General features: G+C 46.8%; 1 protein-coding gene across 1 annotated transcript in view; it reads left to right on the plus strand.

Moving 5' to 3' along the window:
* Nucleotides 1–23,549, plus strand: part of IA-2 (tyrosine phosphatase IA-2) — a 624,632-nt gene extending 601,083 nt beyond the window's left edge. Inside the window, exons 22-25 of the mRNA XM_037429474.2 lie at nucleotides 19,171–19,224; nucleotides 20,441–20,505; nucleotides 20,583–20,656; nucleotides 23,180–23,549. Of these exons, the coding sequence (XP_037285371.2) occupies nucleotides 19,171–19,224; nucleotides 20,441–20,505; nucleotides 20,583–20,656; nucleotides 23,180–23,251 (265 nt within the window). The 3' untranslated portion in view covers nucleotides 23,252–23,549. The remainder of the gene's footprint in view (nucleotides 1–19,170; nucleotides 19,225–20,440; nucleotides 20,506–20,582; nucleotides 20,657–23,179) is intronic.
* The last annotated feature ends 1,381 nt before the right edge of the window (nucleotides 23,550–24,930 follow it).

Genomic DNA, 24,930 nt, shown 5'->3' on the forward strand with positions numbered 1-24,930 from the left:
TGTAAAGGGTGCTACGCCTGTATTTCAGCTGTACAGTGACAGAGCCAACTTACAAAGTGGTCAAATAACGATGCGTTGATTGCACAGGTAAATGGGGCTGTGAACAACGTTCGCACCTCGTCATTCCTTTGCAGCTAAAGTGAAAGAGAGAGACGGAGACGGCAGCTGGAGAAAAGCCACCCCTGACACGCACGCCCCTTCGTCTATACCCCCCCCTCCTTCACAAAAAAAAACGACAAAGGCATACGCATACGCGCAGAATTATTTTGTTATGTCACGTGTACCATGCAACTCCTTTCACAACAGTTATCAAACAACTCGTTCTAATGCTTACACAGAGATGTACGTTTTGTTATGGAAATATGCAACAACCCGTTTTACGAAGACAGGTGTGGCGCTCATCAGAAGCTTCTGTTTCTCTCGGTCGTTTTCCTTACCGCTGTTCGGGTCCGTATACATCATACTTTCAATTCGCTACATAGTTCTCCGTTCGCGGTACTGCTCCGTTTTCTTAATCCATCAGAGCGCACGGCGATTGTTTCGTTTGCGTCTAAAACGAGGAGCTTCTGAAGAAAAGAAAAGAAGCGTTCAACGAGACGCCGCTTATTTTTTTTTCTTCAGGCAATCTTTCCACTGATTCTTTTTATTCCTGAATCCGCGAGTGTCGAGGGAAAAAGAAGATTAACAATTCCGTTTTTCCATCGTTGCCGACCGTTCTCTCCTTCTCTTCTTCCTTCTCCTTTTTACCGTTTAAATTTCCGCTATCTCTCTTCCTTTTCGTGTGCTTTTCCCTCGCGTTTTCTGTCGCGTTTCTCATCATTCCCCAAAGTTACTGCGGAGGTTCGCGCGAATTAACGGGGAAAAATGGTACGAGCAAAAAAAAAGGGGGGGGGGGGATGGCGGGAGTGCGAGGGAATGGGTGCATGTATTCTGGTTAAGAGCAAACAATTTTCAGCCTCTCGAAACACGCTTTGTTTCTGCGAAATCTTTCCCCCTGATTCTTTCTGAACTTTTCAATCTTTCTCTTCCCGCTCCTCATACAACTTCATTTTGTTCTATTTCTCTTTCTCCACCCAGACCGGTTTTACGCGTGAATGCGACGGAAGACAACGCGTTCTCCGAGAGAAATTAACATTGCGGAGAAAACGTCTGCGGTGCGTTTGGGGCGGACAGCCGGTGCAAAGAAGCGATGATTAACGAATGTTGCGCTCAAAAGATCCTTGCTTGTTTGTCTGTTTGTTTGTTTGTTTGTTCTTTTCCCCTTCAGCAGCTGTCGCTTTTGTTTTTATTCTTCTTGTATGATTCGTTTTCGCCACGTACAACTCGTCGCTTTTCCCGCGACTATTGCGTTCATCTTGAGCGAACGCAATTTTTTTTTTCTCCTTCGAGTCTTGCCACGGTGGTGTCGTGGTTTTTCAGCTGCAGAATCTACCCCGCCTGTGTGCCAGGATTTATTCGCTGCTCCCAACGTTGCACGCATTGGTCGCTGCTGTACACAGTCTCTCGTGGTTAGAGTAACTGTTGTTTATGCAGGAACCCCTTCGCTTCCTCCCCTTTCTCTCCGTGTACGCGAAGAACTGGTGCAAGTCAACGGGATGAAGAAGGCACTATGCTAGAGGGCGCTGTTGCGACAAAAGGTTTGGGCTTAATTCCGTGCGTCAGTCTTTTTTTTCTTCACGCCCTCCTCTTTCTAGAACACTTCATTTTCCTCTTCTCGCATCGCCTGTCAGTTCGCGCGGCACGCTTTCGCGCGCTTTGCTTGATCTTTCTTTCGTTCTAACTTCACTAACAGTCGCTAGTTCGCTCGCTCGCTATCTTGTGACTCCTCAGTTACAGCCCCGTTCCCTCCCGCGTCGCTTGCCATGCGCGTGTGTCTGTGGTCGCCACCGTAACGTGTCGCAGCTGCTATCTACACTCGGTGTGTAAGCGCTTGACCAACCGACGAACAGGAACCGTTGCACCAGCCCGCGCTCAATAGCCTAACATTCCCGTAATTGTTAAAGCGGAAGCATAAATACTACTTGAGGTGAGAAATGTGGTGTCCGCCTTCGCGTGCCACACTCAATCACGTGATGGAGTGAGTGAGTGAGTGAGGGAATAAGGGAGAATGGGAGGGAGGGAGGAAAGGCGAGAGGGAGGGAAGGAGGGATGGAGGGAGGGAGGGAAGCGTATCAGGAACGGAACGAGCACTTCGTCTACATAAGTGTCCTCAATGCCAGTGCCAGGTTGGAGCACCAACTTTTTTCATCAGAAAAGCAGTTGGTGCCCGAGTCTACAAAGAATGCAAACCCACTACCTTACGCACGGGAAGCAAGTAACCAAAACTGTGCCCACCATCCTTCAGCCCACAGCATGTTCGTCGACAATGTTATTTGTTACCTACGCGGTGAGTTTTCAGTGTTGAGTGAATCATCAGTGTTATTGGCAACTTCTTGGCGAGAAAATGACAAATGGCGGCCAACATGTAGTTTCAAAAGAACTTTCGGGGAATACCGCATGCTGCAGATCAGGCAGAGGTATTCACACGTTTACTCCCCAAGATATTTGTAAAGTGCTAGATAACATAAGAAGTCGAGTAACATTAAATAGTGAGTAAACAATTGCTTGCTTTATACAAGTGACTCAAGTACTTTCAAGGAGCAGTAATTGGTTGTAATTGCTTAATATTTTTGTGTGGCGCAATTGAAAATGTGCTTATACTTGCCTAATTCTTTTTTTTCTAATTTGCATAATCTGGTTCTGCTGCGACTTATTCTAGCGGAAAGGAGTGGTGGTATTCAGGCGATGCAACTCCCCCGTTGCGGCTCCACAAACAAGCTTGCCTGCGCGCTCTTTACAAACGATCGCTTGCCTGTATAATTAATCAGGAGGAACTTTTTCCCACTAAGTCCGTTTCGCAATGTCGCGTTAAGACGCAAAAACCCTGACTACTGCATCTTTGCAGACTCTTCCCCTTTTCCCAACTCTAACGTTTCCGATGGTGTCGATTCATTGAGGCGATGCATGTGCTGCTGCGACAGCTGTGCCTCGGATGCGTGACGCGCAAATGTGTTGCGCTCCGCGCCACCGCACGAATTGTGTGCGACGCAGGAATCCCGACTCGCGTATGTAAGTCCCAATTCGTCGAAACGCGCCGCGCCTGTTCGACTTGCGTTGGCGCGACTGTTGCAGGGAGCAAAGACAAGAGAGAAATACGAGAGATGCCTTTCGCATTCTCCATTTCTCCTCCAGCTTTTCGCCGACAATCCCCCTCCCCCCTTTTCTACCCTGCCCGACTGAGCAGCCAGCTGTGACGTACGTGCTGCGAAGATTCGCGTCGGGCGCTGGCTGATCAGGAGAAAACGACGCCTTAATAAAGCTCTCAATGTGCTATGCCTCGTCGTGCCATTGTTATGAAGTCGTGTGCCGACGCGAGTGCTTCGATTGCAAGAATTGAGCTTTGCGAGAATTCGGGCGCGACCTCACCGTTTCGACTTGCTTTTGTTCGTGCGTTTCTGTTCTGCTTCGCTACTTGCATAATGAGATACCACGTTCCCGTTCACCTAGCATCTTCCTGACGACTCGACCGCTTGAAGGTTTGAAGCTGAAAGGGACACTGAAGCTAGCCTTAGCATTAGTTATTTTAGTTCGTTTTATTAAGAAACATGTAGCCCAGCCCACCGAGTAACTACGCGTGTTCTATGCAGCCTTCTCTCCGCTGATTGGTCGCAATGGTACCACAGCACGTTTGCTGATGTTTCGGGAGGGAATTAAGTTTCGTTACCGACGTACGGCTTCCACTATAGCAATTCCTCGAAAGACCCTGCGCTGTAGGCTTGGCTCTGCAGGAACGAGATCCAAAGCGGCAATCTATATGAACGGAATTGCAAGTGGCTACTTATAAGTGCGTCTCATATTGGACGCACAACTTGTTTGAGAGTGCAGGACAATCCCTTAGCATTGCCAAACACTTCACCAACTCATAGGCTACCGATTGATCTGTGCTCCTGTGTCTATCTGCTATGTTGTTAACACATTTGTGTGCTAGTATTAAGCAGCCGAAGCAGACCAATGACTCGTTGTTACAGCTCGCATGCGTTCTTTTATCCGAGAGTTCTGCTCGTAGAAGGTGGGTGGAAAAACTTTATTAGTTGTCTGGCTCATTAACGTCCTAGGCTTAGGTCTTTCATGTCACGGCGTCAAGGCCTTGCCTCTCTCGCCGCTTCATGGGCCTGGTGGACTGTTCAGAGTTGGTCGGCGAGCTCGGAGCTACACAGTGAGGCTTCCCACCTGGCCAAGAAAACATTTGGACTAATGCGTTTCGCTGTAGCCTGGGATTTCCATAGCATGTGTGTTAACGTAGCCATGTCTGTCTGGCAGACCTTACAGAAGTAGGTGCTGTAGGTATCATGGTATATTCGGTGATGCAGCAGTAAATTAGGATAACTGTCCGTTTACAGCTGTCACCACGTGACTGCTTGGGCTCTGCATAAGTTGCCACGGGGCGGAAGATAGCGTCGCCTGGCTAAGCAGAACGCCTTGGTCAGTTCAGTGTACCTGTACCCCGCAAGTCCATACCAATTCGCATACTCTTCACCAAGACCATCGCTTACTGCATGGACTGTCACGTCGCGTGTGGCGGAGTGTGCTACGCACACTTTGCTAATATGGGCGGGGATCCAGATCCAAGTAGCCTGAAAAATCAGGCCGGGAGGCACCAGTACGCAGAACACTTCAGTCGAAATTCTAACCTCATCGAAATTTCCTACTGCTGAGCGCGAGTCACTTCGCACAATTTCAGTTTCGGGGTGCGTTATGGCCAGAGCAATGTTCATTTCTTCAGCTGTCTCCGCGTGTCGGGTCTTGACACTATAGCTGTGTGTGTTGTCAATTTCTCTGTGTCAATACTGACGATAGTCAACCGGTGTTCGTCCGGATAGCGCGCGGCTTCAGGGAAACGCGTGTTCTTATTGTTGCTATATGCTTTCAGTTCGCGAGCTATCACTTCGAGCACGAGGCCCGCCCTTTTTAAAGCGATAACGTTAAAAAACTTGTTTCGCAGAAATTTCAGCGTCTTTGGTTTTGAGCCAAATATCATCATCTTGTGTGTGACCAAGAATCAAAAAAGATGAAAATAAAATAAAATAAATTTTAGAAATTCTCAATCTGCGTGACAAGTGGACGTTCTACGACACAGCCACGGGCGTGCTTGTAAATACAGTGAAAACCTAATTTGCTTGGAAATGCAGCGAAAGTAACTTCTATGCTTCACGCTTAGCCACGGTGGTCTAGTGGCTAAGGTACTCGGCTGCTGACCCGCAGGTCGTGGGATTGAATCCCGCCTGCGGCAGCTGCATTTTCGATGGGGGTGAAATCGATGTAGGCCTGTGTCCTAAAATTTTATGGTCGACGTCAGGTAGTCGAAATTTCCGGAGTTCTCCACTACGGCGTCTCTCATTATCACATGGTGGTTTCGGGATGTTGAACCCCGCATATCAATTATTCATCAACTGTTATGCTTTACAAACACGTTCTGTATACATGATTCACAATACAACATGAAGTATCGCAGCTATATTTCGTGCTACAAGCGTACATTGCCACCGGAAGTCACAAAAAGTGACAATCGTAATGACTTCATGGTTTAAAGCTGGTCACCCGCTAGAAAAGGCACACACGTTACTGCGCCTATTTCCTTAAGAACACGTAGTGGTTGTATAGCAAGTTCGAAAAAAATTCATGAACAAAGTGTTTGATGTATGCACTAGGTACAGGATATCGCTGCCGCGTTCAATTCCTATAGTCGAAGCTTAAGGGTCCCCCATGTTCTGCTTTTTTCCCCTTGTCTTGCAGTAACAATAACACATCGGTTACCTTGACGGGCATGCCTGTCAGGCGACAGTGCAACGCACGCTTGTGGGAACGTGTTACTGTCGATATACTGCATGCTAATCATGTGTGTGTCCAGCAGCACGATGCTAGGCAAATAACGTGCAGCAAAAAGCAAACTACTCGCACATACAGTATACACATTTTGCTCCCCTAAGAGTGTGTCGATCTGTGCACGTCGCATTCTGTAACTGTGATGCGTAAAACTTTTTAATTACACTGTTGTTGGTCTCATACAAAGCCTGACAAGATTGCCTCGCAAGAATTTCAAATGTATAGTAATCCCTGTTTTTTTTAATTGTGTGTTTTTAGCGTGTTTTACATGCGGTATTGCCAAAGCATAAGATTTTCATTTGTGCTTCGAAAGATTGTCGTGCAACACGTGACAGAACCTGGCTACATGTTGTTGATTAAGCTCCCATATAGCGCTTTTATTGTCATCATACGGACAGAATGAGAACACGAGAAGAGCAACATGAGCTGTTATAAAAATACGCAAAGTTTTGAAGCACAAGGATTGCCACCCGTGTACTGGAACATATACGGTTTAGCAGTGGTTATAGGGATGTAGGCTGAATCGGTAGTTTTCTTTTTTAGCTTTTGTTTTTTATATTGTTTTACTTCTTAATAATCGTTGTCTGAAGTGACGCCCTGCAGAAGCGCTGGCCATATTGACAACGTACCAAAGCAGTACGTGTTGTGAGACTAGCACTGATGGAGACTAAGACTTCAGCCACTCCCACTTCAGCAGGCTTAGCATACCAGTGTTATGTGTAAGAGAAGTCTGTTAAACAGTTCGATCGAGATTGCTACTCCACGCGTGTACAAATTTTATGCTTTGCATGTTAATTTGAGAGAAAGCAAATTACCGTGAAAGCATACAACGCCCTATAGCTCTCACGTTCAAGCATTTTCGCCAGAACTCCTTTGCCTGTATATTAGTGTAACGTCTACAACGAAAGGAGGGGTTTTGGTGGAGAACTCATTTTCTCTGTTAGACACAACCTAATGAAACCAACAAAATTATTTTGTCAGATAAAAGTGTCGGTATTGCGCTGTGAAAGGTCCGGAAACATGAAAGTTTTTAATGTTCGTTTTTTTTAGGATGCACTACTCTCCTGCAATATTTTGCCAGCGAAAAAAAACATTTATTAGTAGACAAGCTGGCGCTGTCAAAAATGTGTGACATTGCTGCAAGCTGCTGCTCAGACGCGAATGCACTGCTGTCACTTGTTTTTCTTCGAGCTTTACTTGTAGCTTATCATGTCTTCTCATCGAAAGAACAGCAGTTTTCTTTGATGCTCGTTAGAGGCAATGTGATAATACACCTCTGATGTAGGTTGCCTTTATTTGCGTGCTCTTTTTTATTCACTGCAAGTTTTGCACAAATCACTTAATCTAAATTCACTTTGTATGAACAAGGAAGACCGTACTCATTAACATGATTGACCTCATTTCTTTCCAAGCAAGAAAGCGCTGATTTTCAGCTATTCTCGTGTCTAGGTGTTGAACTGTATATCGTCATCCCAATAGAAACTATATGAGCATACGTTAACGTAAATCACATATGAGTAAGTGAGATGATTTTACAATACTGCCTCAATACATGCACGTGAACAATAATGCAGTCAAGGATTTTGTTTAACACCAAATTTTTTACTAGTAACCTGAAATCGTATTTAATTCTATCAATAACTTACGAGAAGGTTTCAGTAGAGAATGATGCATGTGATGCTGTTCATGGCAATTTTTATCGGATCACAATGGGGTCACACTGGAAACACCGAAAATATAATTACAGCCGCGTTTTTTTTTTAGGGGCGAAGCTCCTTAGGGCGTGGGCTGTGCGTCCCCTGTAGCCTGTATGTAGCCACCTCTAGTTTAGTTCTTGTAGTGTTCACTAGATGGCGGTACCGTCCCCTGTATGTAGCCACATCTAGTTTAGTTCTTGCAGTGTTCACTAGATGGCGGTACCGTCTCCTGTGTGTAGCCACCTCTCGTTTAGTTCTTGTAGTGTTTACTAGATGGTGGTACTTGTAGCTGATGATGAAAAGATGCAAGATGTTATAAACTAGAAAGCGATACTTGTAGTTGATGAAAGGCGCGAGATCTTATAAAATAGGAATGATGTCACATATGGCGCGTGTCATTGGTTGAAGGCAATCGTTCGATTTAGTGCGGCGACGTACGCTAGGGGGAGCGTTGTAATAAAATCCGTTCACTGTTGGCGCGCGCTCGGAGTCGCCGGATGGATAAGGCTGCACAGCGGAGAGAGCGCAAGGCGGCAGCAGCGCGCGCTCGCAGACAGAATCCCGATGTGCGAGCGCGCGAGGCAAGGGACATCGCAAGCCATCCATCGTCTAAGAACAAATAAAAGTTGATTTGTGTATATACACACACAGCGTTTCTCACGTCTTTACATGATGATCGACTGGGCGAATTACACGGAAGATTCACAGTTTACCGATGAATCCCTCCGGAGCTTCGCCCATTCATCATCATTCACCGCGTGAATATGCCGTAATTTTTTTACCTGAACGCGCGAGTGTTGGCTGCTCAGTCAATAAACGGTGTGTGACAAAGCACACAGGTGAAATGAACGAGAAAAGGCGCATGCACGCTATGAACAGTCCTGTTGCAGCTGCCTTCTGCCAAGTTTCTTCAGGATCTGCACATCAGGACGCCCGGAACAAGCGCTAATCGACTCGACGGTCGAGGCTCGTGCGTTCAGGTCTTTTTTAATTGAGTGAGTGCACAAGTATAGCATTACGAAACTTTTAAACCACTCACCATGGTGGCCTAGTGGTTACGGCACTCATCTGCTGGCCCGCAGGTTGTGGGATCGAATCTCGGCCACCGCGGCTGTGTTTTCAGTGGAAGTGAAAATGCTTGACGCTTATGTACTTAGATTGAAGTGGACGTCAAGGAACTGTAAGTTGTCGACATTTCCGGAGCCCTACTCTATGACGTGTTTCATAATCATATCTTATGTTGTTGATGCTTCGGGCGACATACTTGCATCTCTTTTTGCGTTCTTTGTATGCCTGTCACTCGGACTGAATCTTTGTCTATGAAACCGAGTCTGTTTAGCCTGGATGGATGGTGTTCTGGCCTCAGTTCATCTTTCTTCCGCTGCGGGGGTCCTCGTCCGTCATCTATACCCTTCGTTGTGCTCATCATTTTTGTGATTGGTGCAATTGTGCACCTGCGAATTGCATAGTCACAAAAGTGATGGGTGCGGCGGAGGAGAGCCACCACCCTCGCCTCTGCGCCTTCTTCTCTTCCTTCTGAATCTTCTCCTCACCTGTGTCGATGCCTGACTGCAGCACGCACTACGTGGCCAAGACGCATCTCTCTCTGTCTGTACTTTACTGCACGCTATGTTTTCGAACCTGGTGCCACACCTCTGCAATGTACTATCTTCTTTCCGTTTCTCATTCTTTCGTGTCTTTCGCTCACTCATTTTCTCGCCAATTCTGGCGTCTGATCTTTAACCTTCTAACTAACTAGTTTCCGAAGTAGTTCCTTGGAGTTGATCGCTATGCAACTGCATAATGTAAAAGCGGCGTTAAAAGTTTACAGACCACCATGTCTAAGAAAATGGCGGAATTCACAACAATTTGTGACTGCTTTTGATTGATCTTCAAAGTGTATGTTGATAGAGCGTTTTAGAACACGCTGGATGTGTAAGCTCACAAAAGTGATGTGTGCAAGATTTTATCCGACGTACCTGTGGCAGCTTTTCTCCAAAGTACCTGTTGAAGCAGCAGAACGATTCAGCTTTTTTTTTTAACTCGTGGTTCTTCAAACCTTGACTCTGGCTGCACTTGTTTTGATGGCCTCTTGACAAATGCTATGTAAGTGGCACGTTTGTGATGCTGATTGGTTGTGCAGTGTGCGATACCAGTGACCTCTGTTGCCTTTTGCATTCGGTCTCGGAAAATGTCGATTGTTTAGAACTTATACGCATTAGAGCCACGTATAATGTGCAAGTTCACAGCTGTGGTCTCTTGTGTCTTACATTCACATACCATTGTGCGACTCAGTGCGCACCACCTTGATATGCGTTTGCAAACGTGAAAACACCGAGCTATATTTTCGTTTGTCTGTTGTTTCATGTTTCATGAATGGGCCTACTTGTATCCATAATTATGATCGTTTGACTTTTATATTTAGACATCATAAGACAGGAAATGTGAACGTACTGGCCAGCTGAGTTGGAGCATTAATTATTTTCCTTGGTCAACTACCCATGCAGTGTAGCAGCTTGGTTAACCTCCCTGCCTTTCCTTTGCTTTCCTCTCTCTCTCTCTCTCTCTCTCTCTCTCTCTCTCTCTGGCCAATTCCCCTCTTTCTTTTTTTCTCTCTAATGCGTTGTGGTTTGAATTTATGGAAGTGACGACTGTGCAAAAAAAGAATACATAAAAAAGACGTGATTTTAGCAATCGCTAAAAGCACCCACTTCGATGACATAGGTGTCATTGTGCAGCAACTTGTGAATTGGTACGACTTGTTGTGAATGTTTCGTGACAAAGATGATGACAACGCAAGTAATCCCAGCAAGGTCTTCCGTACATGTGCGATTAAATTATGCAACTTTCTTCCAGTTTACAATGCACATTCTTCCCTGTGCTAAATGCAGACGAAATGATTTAATCGCTCATGCCAAAACTAGTACACTGCGTCTTATTGTGTGCAATGGACTACTCTTTTTTCTTCTTTCGTCATGCTATGCGTTCGTAATCGCTTGTACTGAAAAGTTTTTGTGTCTATTGCTTGGTAACTAATATATTTGGGTGGTTGGTAGGAGTTCCTTAAAGAAACGATACGTCTCGTATACTCCACGTTCCTTATCTTGTGAAGTACGACAAGGCGTGGGCCGTTTGTCCAATGAACACATAGGATGTATAATCAAGGTTTTTATCTTCACAAGGTTGTGAGAATGGCACCTCATTGTTTGATTGATTTGTGGAGTTTAACGTCCCAAAACCACCATATGATTATGAGAGACGCCGTAGTGGAGGGCTCCGGAAATTTTGACCACCTGGGGTTCTTTAACGTGCTCCCAAATCTGAGCACACGGGCCTCGACATTTCCGCCTCCATCGGAAATGCAGCCGCCGCAGCCGGGATTTGAACCCGCGACCTGCGGGTCAGCAGCCGAGTACCTTAGCCACTAGACCACCGCGGCGGGGCTGGCACCTCATTGTTAGCCAGTATACTTTACGCGAGATATATCTGCGCAACCCAAACAAGAACAAGAAAGCTTTCCCCATGCTGAACGAAAAGCAATGAACGGAATTTCGAAAACAACTTTATGTGCATATTTCTATCCGTATTGCGTTCCGGAAATTCGAGATAGAGGTCAGCTACAGGCGTTCAAGGTCCGTTCGATACAGGTTAAATATACGAAGCCATATCACAAATGCAGCAATGTTTATTGAAATAAAGTTTACTCCCTCTAACTTATCTCCAAGTATTTCGACCATCATTAAGTACAAAAGGATTGTGAAGCTCTGGTGACAAAGTATGTGCTGCTATTGGCGACGAAGTTCTTTCAATTCGAGCTCAAAAGCACGACACTACATTTAATTCGAACAAGCCCACCTGTTGCCTTCACCAGCTTTACCAAAACAAAAACCTTCACCAATATTAAAAAAAATGGTATCCAGCAAATGTCTTCATAAAACCTCATTGTGATCACTCCTGATGCCAGTCACATGATTAGCCAAATCTTCCAGCCATTTGCGAAAAGCATGCTGGAACGAAAATCAGTGTGAATTTCGCCACTAGTTAGTAAATACCTAATAATCTTGTGAAGTGTACATTTACCCCATACATTGTTTTATTTATTTATTTATTTATTTATTTATTTATTTATTTATTTATTTATTTACAGCACCCACGTGAAACATCAGGGAAGGGGAGATAATACCATTTAAAATATATTTAAAACATAAACTAAAACTAAATACATCTCAGATAAAAAGGCAGAAGGAGGTGGGAAGCCATTAACATGTGCTTCGAAGGTCACAGGTTAGGTTCCTGCCCCCGGCCAGTTACCTCTTATTCCACTTTTCTTTCTTCACATTTACATTACAATTAGGCCTAATAGTTCCCCCTATACTTTCCCTGCATTATTGTCTGTTAGATCTGAATAATAATGTTTCTTACAAGAAAAAAAACGAGCCCTCATGTACATACTTCCTTCCTTCATTCATTAACGAGGTTTTAGTTCTGGCATACTTTGTGCATTTATGTCGTATACAATCGATTATTGGTTAGCTGCTAGCTCGCACTAAGTTCACGTGCTACGGGACGCCAAACAGGCTGATAAAGAGTGTTCCACACTGGCCGTAATGACTGCTGGTGGCACTTATCGACGCTCGCACGTTTAATTCACATATGTACCCAATAAAGTGGATGGGGGGATAGCCGCCGCGGTAGCTCAGTTGGTAGAGCATCCAACGTGTTATTCTAAGGTCGCAGGTTTAGTTTCTGCCCACGACAAGTTACCTTTTCATCCACTTTTCTTTCTTCACGTTTACGTTACAATGAGGCCTAATAACTTCTTCTCTACTTTACTTGCAGTATTGTCTGTTAGATCTCATTAACAGTGATCAGTGATAACAAGAAAAAACAAGCCCTTAAGTATACATTTTCTTATATATATATATATATATATATATATATATATATATATATAATGTTACACGCAAGAAGTACACGAAAAGGTTGAAAAACAGGCGAGCCTGGATGGTTCGCGTTTACTTCCACAAGGGGTCTCGAGACAGCACACCCAACGTCGTCTTCCTTCTTCACCTTTTTTTCTGAATGTTCATTCGCGCTGTATGCGCCGTGCATTGCAACCGCTCGTGACATTTCCCCGTTGGCAGACGAAGCCCGCCGGGCGAGTCACTCAGTGGTTCGTGCATTGCATAGCTTCATGCGAGCGACGTGCGCCACTTCTGTTTTAGCCGAGCGCCGTCCAGTGCTTGTGAGCCGTGCTATGCGGTAGTTGACCTCACTGAGGCGTTCGAGGATAACGTAGGGCCCGACATAGTGAGCGAGAAATTTCTGGTACAGGCCACGTTTCCGTAAAGGCGTCCAGAGCCACACCTGATCTCCAGGATTGAAGTGAACATGTCGGTGACGGTCGTCATAGCGGATCTTTGACCGGTCTTGCGAGGTGACGGTGCGTAGCCGAGCGAGGCGTCGCGCTTCTTCTGCTCTACAGAGAATCTCGTTGATCGGCTCACTGTGATGAGCAGAGTAGGGAAGCATAGTGTCAAGATTATAGCGTGGTGGACGAGCATAAAGGAGAAAGAAAGGTGAGTAACCAGTGGTCTCATGTCTTGCGGTGTTGAAAGCATAGGTGATGAAAGGCAAAATTGTGTCCCAGTTTTTGTGTGCGGAGTCGATGTACATGGACAGCATATTGGCAAGCGTTCGGTTCGTGCGTTCCACTAGACCATTAGTCTGTGGATGGTATGGAGTGGAATGGCGGAAGCTTGATGAGCACAGACGAAGGGTCTCTTCGACAACATCCGCGGTAAATTGCCGCCCACGGTCGCTGATTACGATGCGAGGAGGTCCGTGTCTGAGGATAACTTGAAACAGCAAGAAGATGGAAACGTCTTTTGCTGTGGCCGACGGCAGTGCTGCCGTCTCACAATAACGGGTTAAGTGGTCTACGCAAACGATGACCCAACGATTGCCGTCTGTGGATCGCGGAAAAGGGCCCAGAAGATCTATACCAACTTGCTCAAAGGGGGTGCTAGGAGGCGAAACAGGCTGAAGGCGACCAGACGGCGCGTCAGTTGGTCGCTTGTAACGCTGACATTGGGTGCAGCTGGCGACGTACCGTTCGGTATCATTGCGCATCCGGGGCCAATAAAAGCGTTCCTGAGCACGGTAGAGTGTTCTTGTGCATCCAAGATGTCCGGAAGTTGGTTCGTCGTGCATGGCAGATAATACGTGACTGCGAAGGCTCTTGGGGACAACCAAAAGGTAGCGCGCACCGGTAGCCGAGAAGTTCGTCTTATATAGGGCGCCGTCACGTAAGCGAAAACGATTGTCTGCAGCGGACTCCCGCGCGGCCGCGAATAGCGGCTGTAAGCTGTCGTCTTTCCTCTGCTCTGATATGAAGGTATCCATATCCGGAAATCCCGTGGACACAAAAGCGATGTATTCATCAAAGTTGTCCGCGTCACATTCAGTCGTTGGGAGTGGCAGGCGAGAGAGACAATCAGCATCAGCGTGTCGCCGGCCGCTCTTGTAGGAAACAACGAAATCATACTCCTGCAGACGGAGCGCCCAGCGTGCTAGTCGACCAGAGGGATCCCGAAGATTCACAAGCCAGCATAGAGAGTGATGATCCGTGACGACAGTAAAGGGGCGCCCGTAGAGATACGATCGAAACCGTTGCACAGCGAAGACGACCGCCAGACACTCTTGTTCGGTGACAGTGTAGTTGCGCTCGGGGCGACTCAATGAGCGGCTAGCGTACGATATCACATGCTCGCTGTCGCCGACACGCTGAACTAGTACGGCGCCAATGCCAACACCACTAGCATCGGTATGAACTTCTGTCGGTGATGACGGATTGAAGTGGCGAAGAATAGGCTGGGACGTCAACAGTAGCTTTAGCTGCCGAAACGATGAGTCGCATTCCGAGCTCCACTCGAAAGGAACACCTTTTTGGAGAAGGCATGTGAGCGGATGAGCTATGTCAGCAAATTTGGGAATGAAACGGCGAAAGTAGGAGCATAACCCTAAAAAACTTCGTAGCTGCTTCACAGAGCGAGGTGCCTCGAATGCCTCCACAGCTGTTGTCTTTTGTGGATCTGGTCGTATACCTTCTTTGTCGATCAGGTGTCCCAGCACAAGTGTCTGTCGTTCACCAAAATGGCACTTTTTAGAATTAAGCACAAGGCCGGCCTTCCTCAAGCAGTTCAGTACCAAGTCCAGGCGCTCGTTATGCTCACGAAATGTTCGGCCGAAGATCACAACGTCGTCTAGGTAGCACATACAAACTTCCCACTTCAAACCGCGAAGTATAGTGTCCATGAACCTTTCAAACGTTGCGGGGGCGTTACAAAGCCCGAAAGGCATCACGTTGAATTCAAATAGTCCATCGGGCGTTACAAAAGCGGTCTTCTCTCTGTCATCCGGGTGCATAGGGATTTGCCAGTAACCTGATCGTAAATCCACAGAAGAGAAGTAAGAAGCCGCAAAGAGGCAATCGATGGCGTCGTCAATTCGTGGGAGTGGGTATACGTCTTTCCTAGTAACGGCATTTAGGCGACGGTAATCGACACAGAATCGCCACGTGCCGTCTTTCTTCTTCACCAGTATCACTGGAGCTGCCCAAGGGCTAGACGATTCCCGAATTACTCCTTTACCCATCATTTCTTCGACTTGAGCGCTGATGATCTTTCGCTCCGCAGAGGACACACGATATGGTTTTTGACGAATCGGTTCAGCGGATCCTGTGTTGATGCGATGGCGGGTACGGGATGCAGGAATCGATGTGGGGCCGTCGTGCTGTGCAAAGTCGAATATTGAAGAGTGTTTCGAGAGCAGGGCCATCAAAACACGACGTTCATGGTCACTGAGCGATGTAGCTACCATTCCGAGCATGTGTTCGTTTGCGGTGTGCGAGACACTGGTTTGTGCTGTATCCGGTAGTTCTGTAAGCACTGCCATAGGTATAAATGACTCTCCCTGAAACGTAGCAAGTTTTAGGCCTTGAGACAGCACTACGGCTTCAGTGGAGCAATTTAGCGTCCATAGCCCTGCGCATCCATCGGTAACTGAAACCATACAATACGGAACCAACACATTTTTCTTAAGACAGTTTCTATGGACCGGTTCCACCGCAACATCGAACGAAGTACTAACAGAAGACGAACAAACAACAGGAACGCGCATCGCGGATAAAGCGGGCACAACAGTGTCTTCAGAAACACAAAACACACTCTCTTGCTGGGATGATTCTTCTAAGAGCGCAGAGGACACACTTCCGCAAATACTGAGTTCTCCTGTTCGGCAGTCAACATTGGCGCCACACAATTTCAAAAAGTCAATGCCGAGAATTACATCGTGTGTGGAACGCGGAAGCACGGTAAACTCAGTGTTAAAGGTTTGACCACCCAAGGAGACATCCACGTTACACACACCAACCGGGTATAATGAGTCCCCACTCACTCCACGAAAGCTTGTGCTGTGGTCCCAATGAAACATAACCTTGCGTCCCAGCAGATTTTTGAACACCACACTCATGACAGAAACAGTTGCTCCCGTGTCGACTAAAGCCATGGTAGAAACGCCATCAATAAGTACATTAACCTTATTCTTCAGCATGAAGATAGGTGGAGGTATCCGAGTCGGCAGCAAAGATTTTCCAGCGACCTCACCTCCATCGGCCGCGCTGGCTAGTTTCCCGGCGGTGGTGACGCGAAGCGGCGTCGAGGAGATGATGACGTCACACGCCGTCTGGGAGATGGAGATCGAGACGCTCGGAAAGCTGGTGGTGGTGTCAGAGTACGTTCGGAGGCAGGAGAGCGGTAACGGTTTCGATACCTTTCTTGTTCTCCAGAATAGCTGTCCAGAGGGAAGTGACGGCTTCTTTCTTCTCGGAAGTAGCCTTCAAAAGTGGTGTTTCCTGGCCTATTAGTGTCCATTGCACGACCACCGTGTTGCATAAACGATCCCGACTGTCCATTGCTGAATGCCCGACGTCGGTTACAATACCTAGCTATGTGGCCAGGCGTGCCACAGTTGTAACACACGGGCAGAGGGCGAACTTCCGGACGCTGATTGAAATATTCCACAGCGGCCACAGGCTGAGAGTAACTCATCCCCTCCCCTTGGATGTCGTAGGCAGTGCTGGGTCTTCGTGGGCGAACGTCGCGTGGATGCTGATCAAAACGCCGATCAATCGAGTCGTAATGGCGTTGTTCGGTCTGGCCATAATGCGGGTCGTGTCGGTAGCTGTTACAATCCGCAGCATTCACCGAATGCTGCCAAGTAGCCGGAGGAGATGCGCAGACGGCGTCTCGGAAAGCGACGGAGGCGCAACGCGGCACCGCATAACGCGTTTGTTCTTCGTGCCGCAGGAGCTCCTCACGGACAATCTGCCGAATGGTAGCTGAGAGGTCTGTCTGCGGACTCGCGTCAACGCTGGCCACAGTCGTGACATTGGCTAGCCGTCCAAACTTCGGCGTGATTCGGCGAGTTTTCAGCGCCTCGAATGTGCGGCAGTGCCGAATCACGTCTGATACGGTGTTCAGGTTGTCTTTTCCAATGAGGAAGTTATAGACGTCTTCCGCAATACCTTTTAAAAGGTGTCCCACTTTATCTTCCTCGGGCATTCGAGAGTCGATGGTCTTACACAGCTTGAGAACTTCTTCAATATATGTCGTGCAAGTCTCGCCGATCACCTGAGCTCTCTGAGCTAAAGCTGTTTCCGCTCGTTTCTTCTTAGTGTCCGAGTCGCTAAAGCACTTCTTCATTTCTTCAATAAGACTGCTCCATGTAGTAAGCGTGTCGGCGTGGTTTTCATACCAAACCAGGGCCGTGTCCGTCAAATAAAAAACGACATGCCTGAGCTGGCTGGCCGGGTTCCAGTTGTTGCATTGGCTTACCCTTTCGTAATGGGTCAGCCATTCATCGAAGTCTTCCCCTGGCTTTGCTGAGAACGGCCGTGGCTCTCGGTAATGCTGATACAGCGGTGGTCTTGCCGAGGCATTGCTGAGGGGGTCATTTTGCTCCAGAGACATGTCGGGGCGCGATGGCGAAAGTCCGGCAAGGCGACGGCTTCTACGAAGTTCTGGTGCTGACGGCTCCGTCGTAGGTCGTGGGAGGTACCCAGCACAGCTCCACCAAATGTTACACGCAAGAAGTACACGAAAAGGTTGAAAAACAGGCGAGCCTGGATGGTTCGCGTTTACTTCCACAAGGGGTCTCGAGACAGCACACCCAACGTCGTCTTCCTTCTTCACCTTTTTTTCTGAATGTTCATTCGCGCTGTATGCGCCGTGCATTGCAACCGCTCGTGACAATATATATATATATCAAGAGAGAGGGGGGGAGAGAGAGAGGGCAGAGATTGAAGAAACAGGAAAGAAAAGTGAAAAAAACTTGAGTGTAGGCGGCGACGGTGACGCTGGCGCTCATCAAGCGAAAGCCAAGTCGCCCTTGACTGAATACTGAATTCCGAACGCGTGATCCAGTGCCTACATTTACAGGTTGGCCAGTGAACGGTTCTGCAGAGCGAGCAGTCAGTTTTTTGACTAGCAGACGGTCTTGCGAGGTGAGAGAGGAGGAGAGGAGGGATAGTTTTGCGGGTGTTACGGGCGGCGAGCGGTGACAGGCTAGGGAGAAAATAGCGTCAACGTGTGCACTGCGAGCGAAGGCTTGACCTACTTGGCATTGCGCCAACACCTGTGGTCAGGGGAGCATGGTGCGGACGGAGGGACAGCGTCACGCATGCTATAGTCAAAAAGCTGCTTCACATTTAAATATGACTTTGAAGCGCGACGTCGAATGTTTGTTTGGAGGCGGCTGTGATTTCTTGTGGTAGTTAGCTTCATTGCTCGGCTGATCGCGGGAAAAAAGTGAATGTTTAAAAAGGTTATTTTTGCAGTGAACGTCTGCACTTTTAGTGGCTGGTCAGTACGAGCAGATGTATGCGTAAGTTTCAATACATGTCTTTTTTTGCGAATACCCATTTAACAATAAAATATAAAGAAGACTGAAACATGTGAAGCTGTTATGCAATATGATATATGACTGTACGTCAAATTTGTTTCTTGCAAGCGGTGCCTGTTTTTGTGTGGTGACCTTCACTAATTTTGTTATGTCAACTATCTCAACTGGCTGAAATTTAGATTTACGGATTTACAAACATCTCCAGTTTGTGTAATGTTTGCGAGCTATTTGTGAACTCGAAACACTCACTCTGATTTGCTTTCACGTCTAAAAAAGTGCTTTTTATACCTCAGAGTTCTCCGAAATCCTGTTTAACCTCAGAACTAATATGGTGAGTTGAAAGTATCATATGTAATCATCACCTGCTTACTGTGTCTTCTGGCCAGTCCCATCATTTTGGTAGAGAGTGCCGGTAGGCCCACCACCTTTATTGCGGCCTTTTTCTCACGTTTGAATGCATTCTTTTAGCGTTTTCTCTTTGTTTATTGTCCTTAAAAACTTCACTTTACTACCAAAAATGCCATGTGCAGGAGCGTACAGTGCTGATACAGCAACAACATGTATTTCTCTGGGGTGTTGCTCAATGCAGGAAGGTGAACAAGTCATATCGTGGACGTTCGTGCCCCATTGTAGTTCACTGCAGGTAAGAAATCGCATGCTTTATAGAACTATTTTCACTAGTCGCACTTTCACAACAGGGAAGTTAGTGATTTAACGCTCTGAAAGACGCTCTTAGTGGTTTGAGGTTATGGAAGGCGCTTGTTTATCTACCCTACTAGGGTACGGCTAGGCATCACCGTCGTACCCTTGTACACCGTACAAGGGTACCCCCGTACAGCGTGCAAGGGTATGGCGATGAGCAAGGCGAGAAAAGGAAATAGAAAGGTGGAAGCGAGCGGAAAAGAGGTCCTACCTTTTCTACGTACTCACACCTATGAGCACCTGGCTAGAATACCATTCTCTCATGCAAAAAAACCCGTAAACTCTATGAGCTGCCTAATAATTGTGTTGTCGTTTTAACACATAAAACTATAAGAATAATGTTTTGACCTTTCATAATGTATGTAATCGTGGCCTACATTTAAAAGTACACTTTGAAACACGACGTCCGCGTTTAGAATGGCTACTTTCTACCTTTTTTGGGGGGATTTCTGCGTACTAGATCAGTAAGATTACTGCAAAAACTGAAATTATAGAAAATAAACAATTCTGAAACCTCACATTTTTATATCATTTCTGAGGGAAATAATTTGCTACATACAGTCACTTAGAGAGGGTGGTGCCATGTTAACAACATGTTGTACTGGGGGCGTTTAAAAAATTTGCATATTCTGTTAGTTTTTCTAGCAATACTTGCCCCCAGCGGATAACTATTGCACATCATTCAGTAGGTAATTGAAACTGCGTTGTGGAGTAATATAAAACGCCTGCCTGTACAATAATTAGTTGTAATGGTAGTGAATCGCTCTATAAAGTACATCATAAAGTATTTTAACATTTGCACTTATTCTGAATTGAGTATTCAGAACCATGGTATGAAATTATGTAAACTTCCCGCATCTACAGAACCTTCATCATAATCTGTTACCCAAACAAGGGATATTCACATCACTGAGTCGACAGCTCATGCTGTGCGTCCCACTGATTTTGTGCTAGCATTACAGAGAAGTCTGTGAATATTGTACCGTGCTCTGTGGCATTACAGGTTGCGTAAGGTAAAAATAAGGATAACATTACATATCGAATTTTGTAGCACAGAGTGCAATGAAGCGCTTCACGAGAGTTTCCCTTCTCGTTGATTTCAGTGAGTGCATTGAACCTGGTTATTTTAATTATCTTCACTTTTTTTTCACATTCAGTGACGGCATTGGAAGAACGGGAACCTACTGCCTGATCGACATGGTACTGAACAGAATGGCCAAAGGTAAAGAAATTTTTCTCGATAGATTATTCGTGGATATTGCTTACAACAAACTCTGACGTGGCACTTGTCATCAACAGGAGCAAAGGAAATCGATATCGCAGCCACTCTGGAGCACATGCGCGACCAACGAGCCGGTATGGTAAAAACCAAGGTAGGTGTCCTCTTCACATTCACCGTACGCATTTGACGCGCTAACACAAGCGCATAGATTTAGAAGGCAACAGCACTAGTCTTGGCTGTCTAATACACCCAGAGTGCATAGCTTCGTTGAAAGAGATTAACGTCGATATATTGAATCAAAAGTGTGAAAACCAATGTTGTAATTTTAATTTTATTATGTATTGCTCCCGAAAAACGTAAAGGTGGAGAAGCTGGAAATTTTGAAATGCACTTTACTAATGTTTCATTACTTGAGCTCTTTCTCACCTCAATATTTCTCATACTTTTCGCGACACGACCTTCCCAGCTACAGGGTAAAAATGGCGAACCGATCATTCGCCGGAGAGACTCAACCGAGTGAATCATTGCAAAACTTCATAAACCTGTGCATTCTAAACCTGATTCTTATCGAGCAAAGTCTAGCGTAACCCAACTATATAAGAATGGATTCACATGAGCGGGAAAAACAGCTACGCAGTCCCTTGACTAAGCATTGCCATACAATGTAGAAATGTGAGAGGCCGATCCATAAGCTTATCCTTCATTCCAACGTTTATGCACCTTGGCGAAGCACCAGACACGATAGCTCTCTTTTGGGCATCTCACTTAGATTATCAAACTCCTCTATATTGCCGATGTATATATCACCGGTGATAACGATACTGCCTCAAGTGAATTCTGAGTGCAGCTGTGTAGGCGTCGCTCATTGTTGAGAAGCAACTGGCTGAGACTATTTCGTATATAAGTACACAGTTTACATTAGGGAGAACGCAGTGAGTAGCGGGACTGGCGCCGACAATTTTACACCAGCCACCGCAGACTGAGCGTATAGGCACCCTACAGTGGCGACAGTGGACCAGTGGGCGTGACGAAGCGTTTTGAGCCGCCTCAGCGTTGTTGGTACCGACCGCCAGAGATACTAAGAAAATGAAACGCTCGCTGAACATAGTGACACGCTGAAGTGTCAGTGCCCTTTTTGGCACGTTTTCAAATAACGCTTACTGGGCGCTTACATAATCAGCCATGACCCCCCTGCTCGCAACTTGAGAAGAAAATTATATGCACGTGCAAGTCTGATTTTGCTGCGTCTACTCGCTATGCTACACATTGGAAGAGTTGGTTTTGCTGCGCCTGCTCCCTAGGCTGTGTGTTCGTGCGCTGCCATCAGATATTGTAAACTGCATCGCCGGGTGCCTAAAGCGCGTTTTCCTCGCTAAACCGGACACTGTAGAGGCCAGCGCGCGGCCGCGTTTCACGACAGCCGCCGCAGACAGGCCTCCGCTCGTGCAGTGCTTTCTTTGCGCATATGTTATCGGGGGACGCCGTTGCCGTATACTTTAGTGATGACGTCATCGGCGACCACACGATGTCACACTCTACCGTGGCGCCACGGGTGGCCGCAGCGGAACCCGACGTTTTGCCATTGTCATTCCTTCCTCGGCACGCACTCCTCGCTATCGCTGCCTTTCATCCATAGCTGAGCTCCGCGTTCACTGTCTTTCATTCGCTCTACCGGTTATGACGACGCCGTCTCCACGTTAAGTGGAGGCTCCCAAGATCTGCACTCCAAAAGTCACACGGTCCTAAATGCATTGGCCTAAGACCTAAAACCATCGAATGCTAAGCCATACTTCATTTGTTTTTCTTCGCAGTCAATTGCAGTGACCCCCCCCCCCCGGTCCCCTCTGCACCCCGCGTGGTGCAGGATTGTCTCAGACACCGGACCACATTCGACCGGGCGACAATGTCAACTTAATCATGTGCAGTCACGTTGTGTACGCCATAGTGATGCCATTACGAATTCAGGATGTTACAAATTCAGCGACCTGTGACGTCAGGGTGAAATACATGGTGACATCGTCACAGAATTTCTCGCATCACTCGTGTAAACGACTACGCAATCGACGGCCACTTTTTGCACCTGATTAGGCATCTAAAGCCTCAATTGAAAACTCACTTTTCTGTTCGCGTACGCAATTTCGCACTACTTAGCTGTTTATAAAGAGCCAAACGAGCAGATGACAAATAATAGGCTAGAGAAAGAACACATGACCACCAAATAGACAGACGGAAATATCGATCGGCATTTACAATCTCGTATTCGGCCCCGCTGTGGTGGTCTAGTGGCTAAGGCACTCGGCTGCTGACCAGCAGGCCACGGGATCTGCAGCCGCCGCATCCTGCTGCGGCGGCTGCAGTTTCGATGAAGGCGAACATGTTATAGGCCCGTGTGCTAAGATTTGGGTGCACGCAAATTTCCAGAGCCCTCTACTACGGCGTCTCTCATGATCATATGGCGGCTTTAGGACGTTGAACCCCACATATCAATCAATCCCGTATTCACGTGCAGGAAGCCGTACTCGGCGAGAACAGCATCTTTTGTTGATGCGCATGGGATGTAATGCGCTGGTTGCGGCAAAAGAAACATGCAAAAAATGCATTTGTGCTGTTTGCATGATTATTCACGAACCGCAACCCTCATTGTTTTGTCTTTCAACGCTTTTTCTTGCCTCAGGTCCAGTTCGAATTCGTCCTGATGGCCATAGCCGAGGAAGTGCACGCCATCTTGAAGGCGCTCTCCCACTGAGAGGTCTGCCGCCAGCCTGGCACTTCTCGAGGCCCGGCATGAAGTAGACTCCACACCAGTCGTAGACGATCACCTGACTCGTTGCAAGCCTGGCGACGTGCTTCCCCTAATCGACTGAATGACGAACGGCAATGAGCTGCTGACTTGATGGACGTTTCTCTGTTTGCTTCTTTGTATTCTCGCTATTTTTTTCTGATTTCGAGATGACTGCGGCAATGTGACCATTCACCGCATTTTTCTATCTCTCGCTTACCATCTCAGTGTACTGGGCAGTACAGTAAAGTCATTACTAAATCCATTTGCTCTTTATAACATTCTCTACTCCTTAACTGTTGCACCAGTATAAACGAGGTCCTTTCTCTAGTTGAAATCCTATGTACTATAGAAATAGTTGTGGCTTCCTGAACAGTCGCCCCAAAAGGAGATGACTTTAAATGTGCGATCATCCAGCATACCTTTAGTGAAGCGCTTGCAATTACGCATGCATTCTTCCATCTTTAAATTCTAAGCACGCAAAATATTGTTTGATTGAATATGGCCACGCATGGACCTCCTTTGATACGTTTGGTTAAAAAGTCTAGTTCTTAAATATTACGCATTCGGCGATGACCTAACAAACCGCAGTGAGCCCACATTATCGCATCTGACCTTTGCCCCTACTCAATGCTGGACGCACTAAAGCGCTCATTGTAAACAAAACCAATTGCCTCTCGCATTCTGCGCAGTCACTGGGCTCACGCCACAATGTCGGGGCAGGCGCCATCGTTATTCAATTTCTTTTTTTTTCACTTTTTCACGTTATTGAGTTACACTATGGGTTGGGTGTACAGATTCAGCTCTTTCCATGAGCCATATTCCTTCACGTGCTAAATTACACCTTGAATGCACGTTGTATTACGGGAAAGCTTTCGTCTAAGCCCAAAACTTCCATCACGTTAAGAGGTAGGCAAATGTATGAGAATGTTGCAGAACAAGAATAACTCGTAGCCAGGACACACACGCCAAGCACGTCTTTCGAGTAAGTCTTGGCCAGCTGACAGCTAGGTATGTAACGATGGCGTCGAATCGGGAGAAGCCGGCCAGTGCTGCGCGTTTCAGCCGCCAACTTCACGCGTCCCGATCCCCATTTTTTTCCCTTCCTGAACGCATCAGACGTCCGCATTTGAACAATCGCGCAATGTGTGTATGTATGTGCAAACGTCAAAACGAAGCCTGAGGACATCCACTCGGGAACGTCGCCGCGTCAGCCGATGTTGTAGTGTGAATCGCCTTCACGCCGCACGCATTTTCGCCACCGCGCCGACTCTTCTGCGCATGCAGTCCACCTGTGTTCAACTTTCCAAATCAAGTCGACCAAGCGTTCATTGACGCGGCCGCATCAGATAGTACAGACGTAGTAACCTCCTTACATTCCAAAACCAAGCGTAGCCAACCCGCCTCCTTTCAGCCATTACTTTCTCCTCCTCTCTCCCAAACTTGCACTCCCCCCCCCCTCTTTTATTAGTCAAACTTTCGTAGCTTGAGAACCACGGCTGTGTTTGTATCCGTATTGCACAACAACCGACCAACAGGAAAAAAAAATGAATGCTGTAAACGCGTTTGTCTGTAGTGTCATATACAAAGATATAGCGTTGCGTGTAAAAACCCAGCTCTTTCGGAGCATTTCCAGGATTTATCGT

Source organism: Rhipicephalus microplus, chromosome 1 (genome assembly GCF_043290135.1).
Source record: "Rhipicephalus microplus isolate Deutch F79 chromosome 1, USDA_Rmic, whole genome shotgun sequence".
Classification (NCBI taxonomy): Eukaryota; Metazoa; Arthropoda; class Arachnida; order Ixodida; family Ixodidae; genus Rhipicephalus; species Rhipicephalus microplus.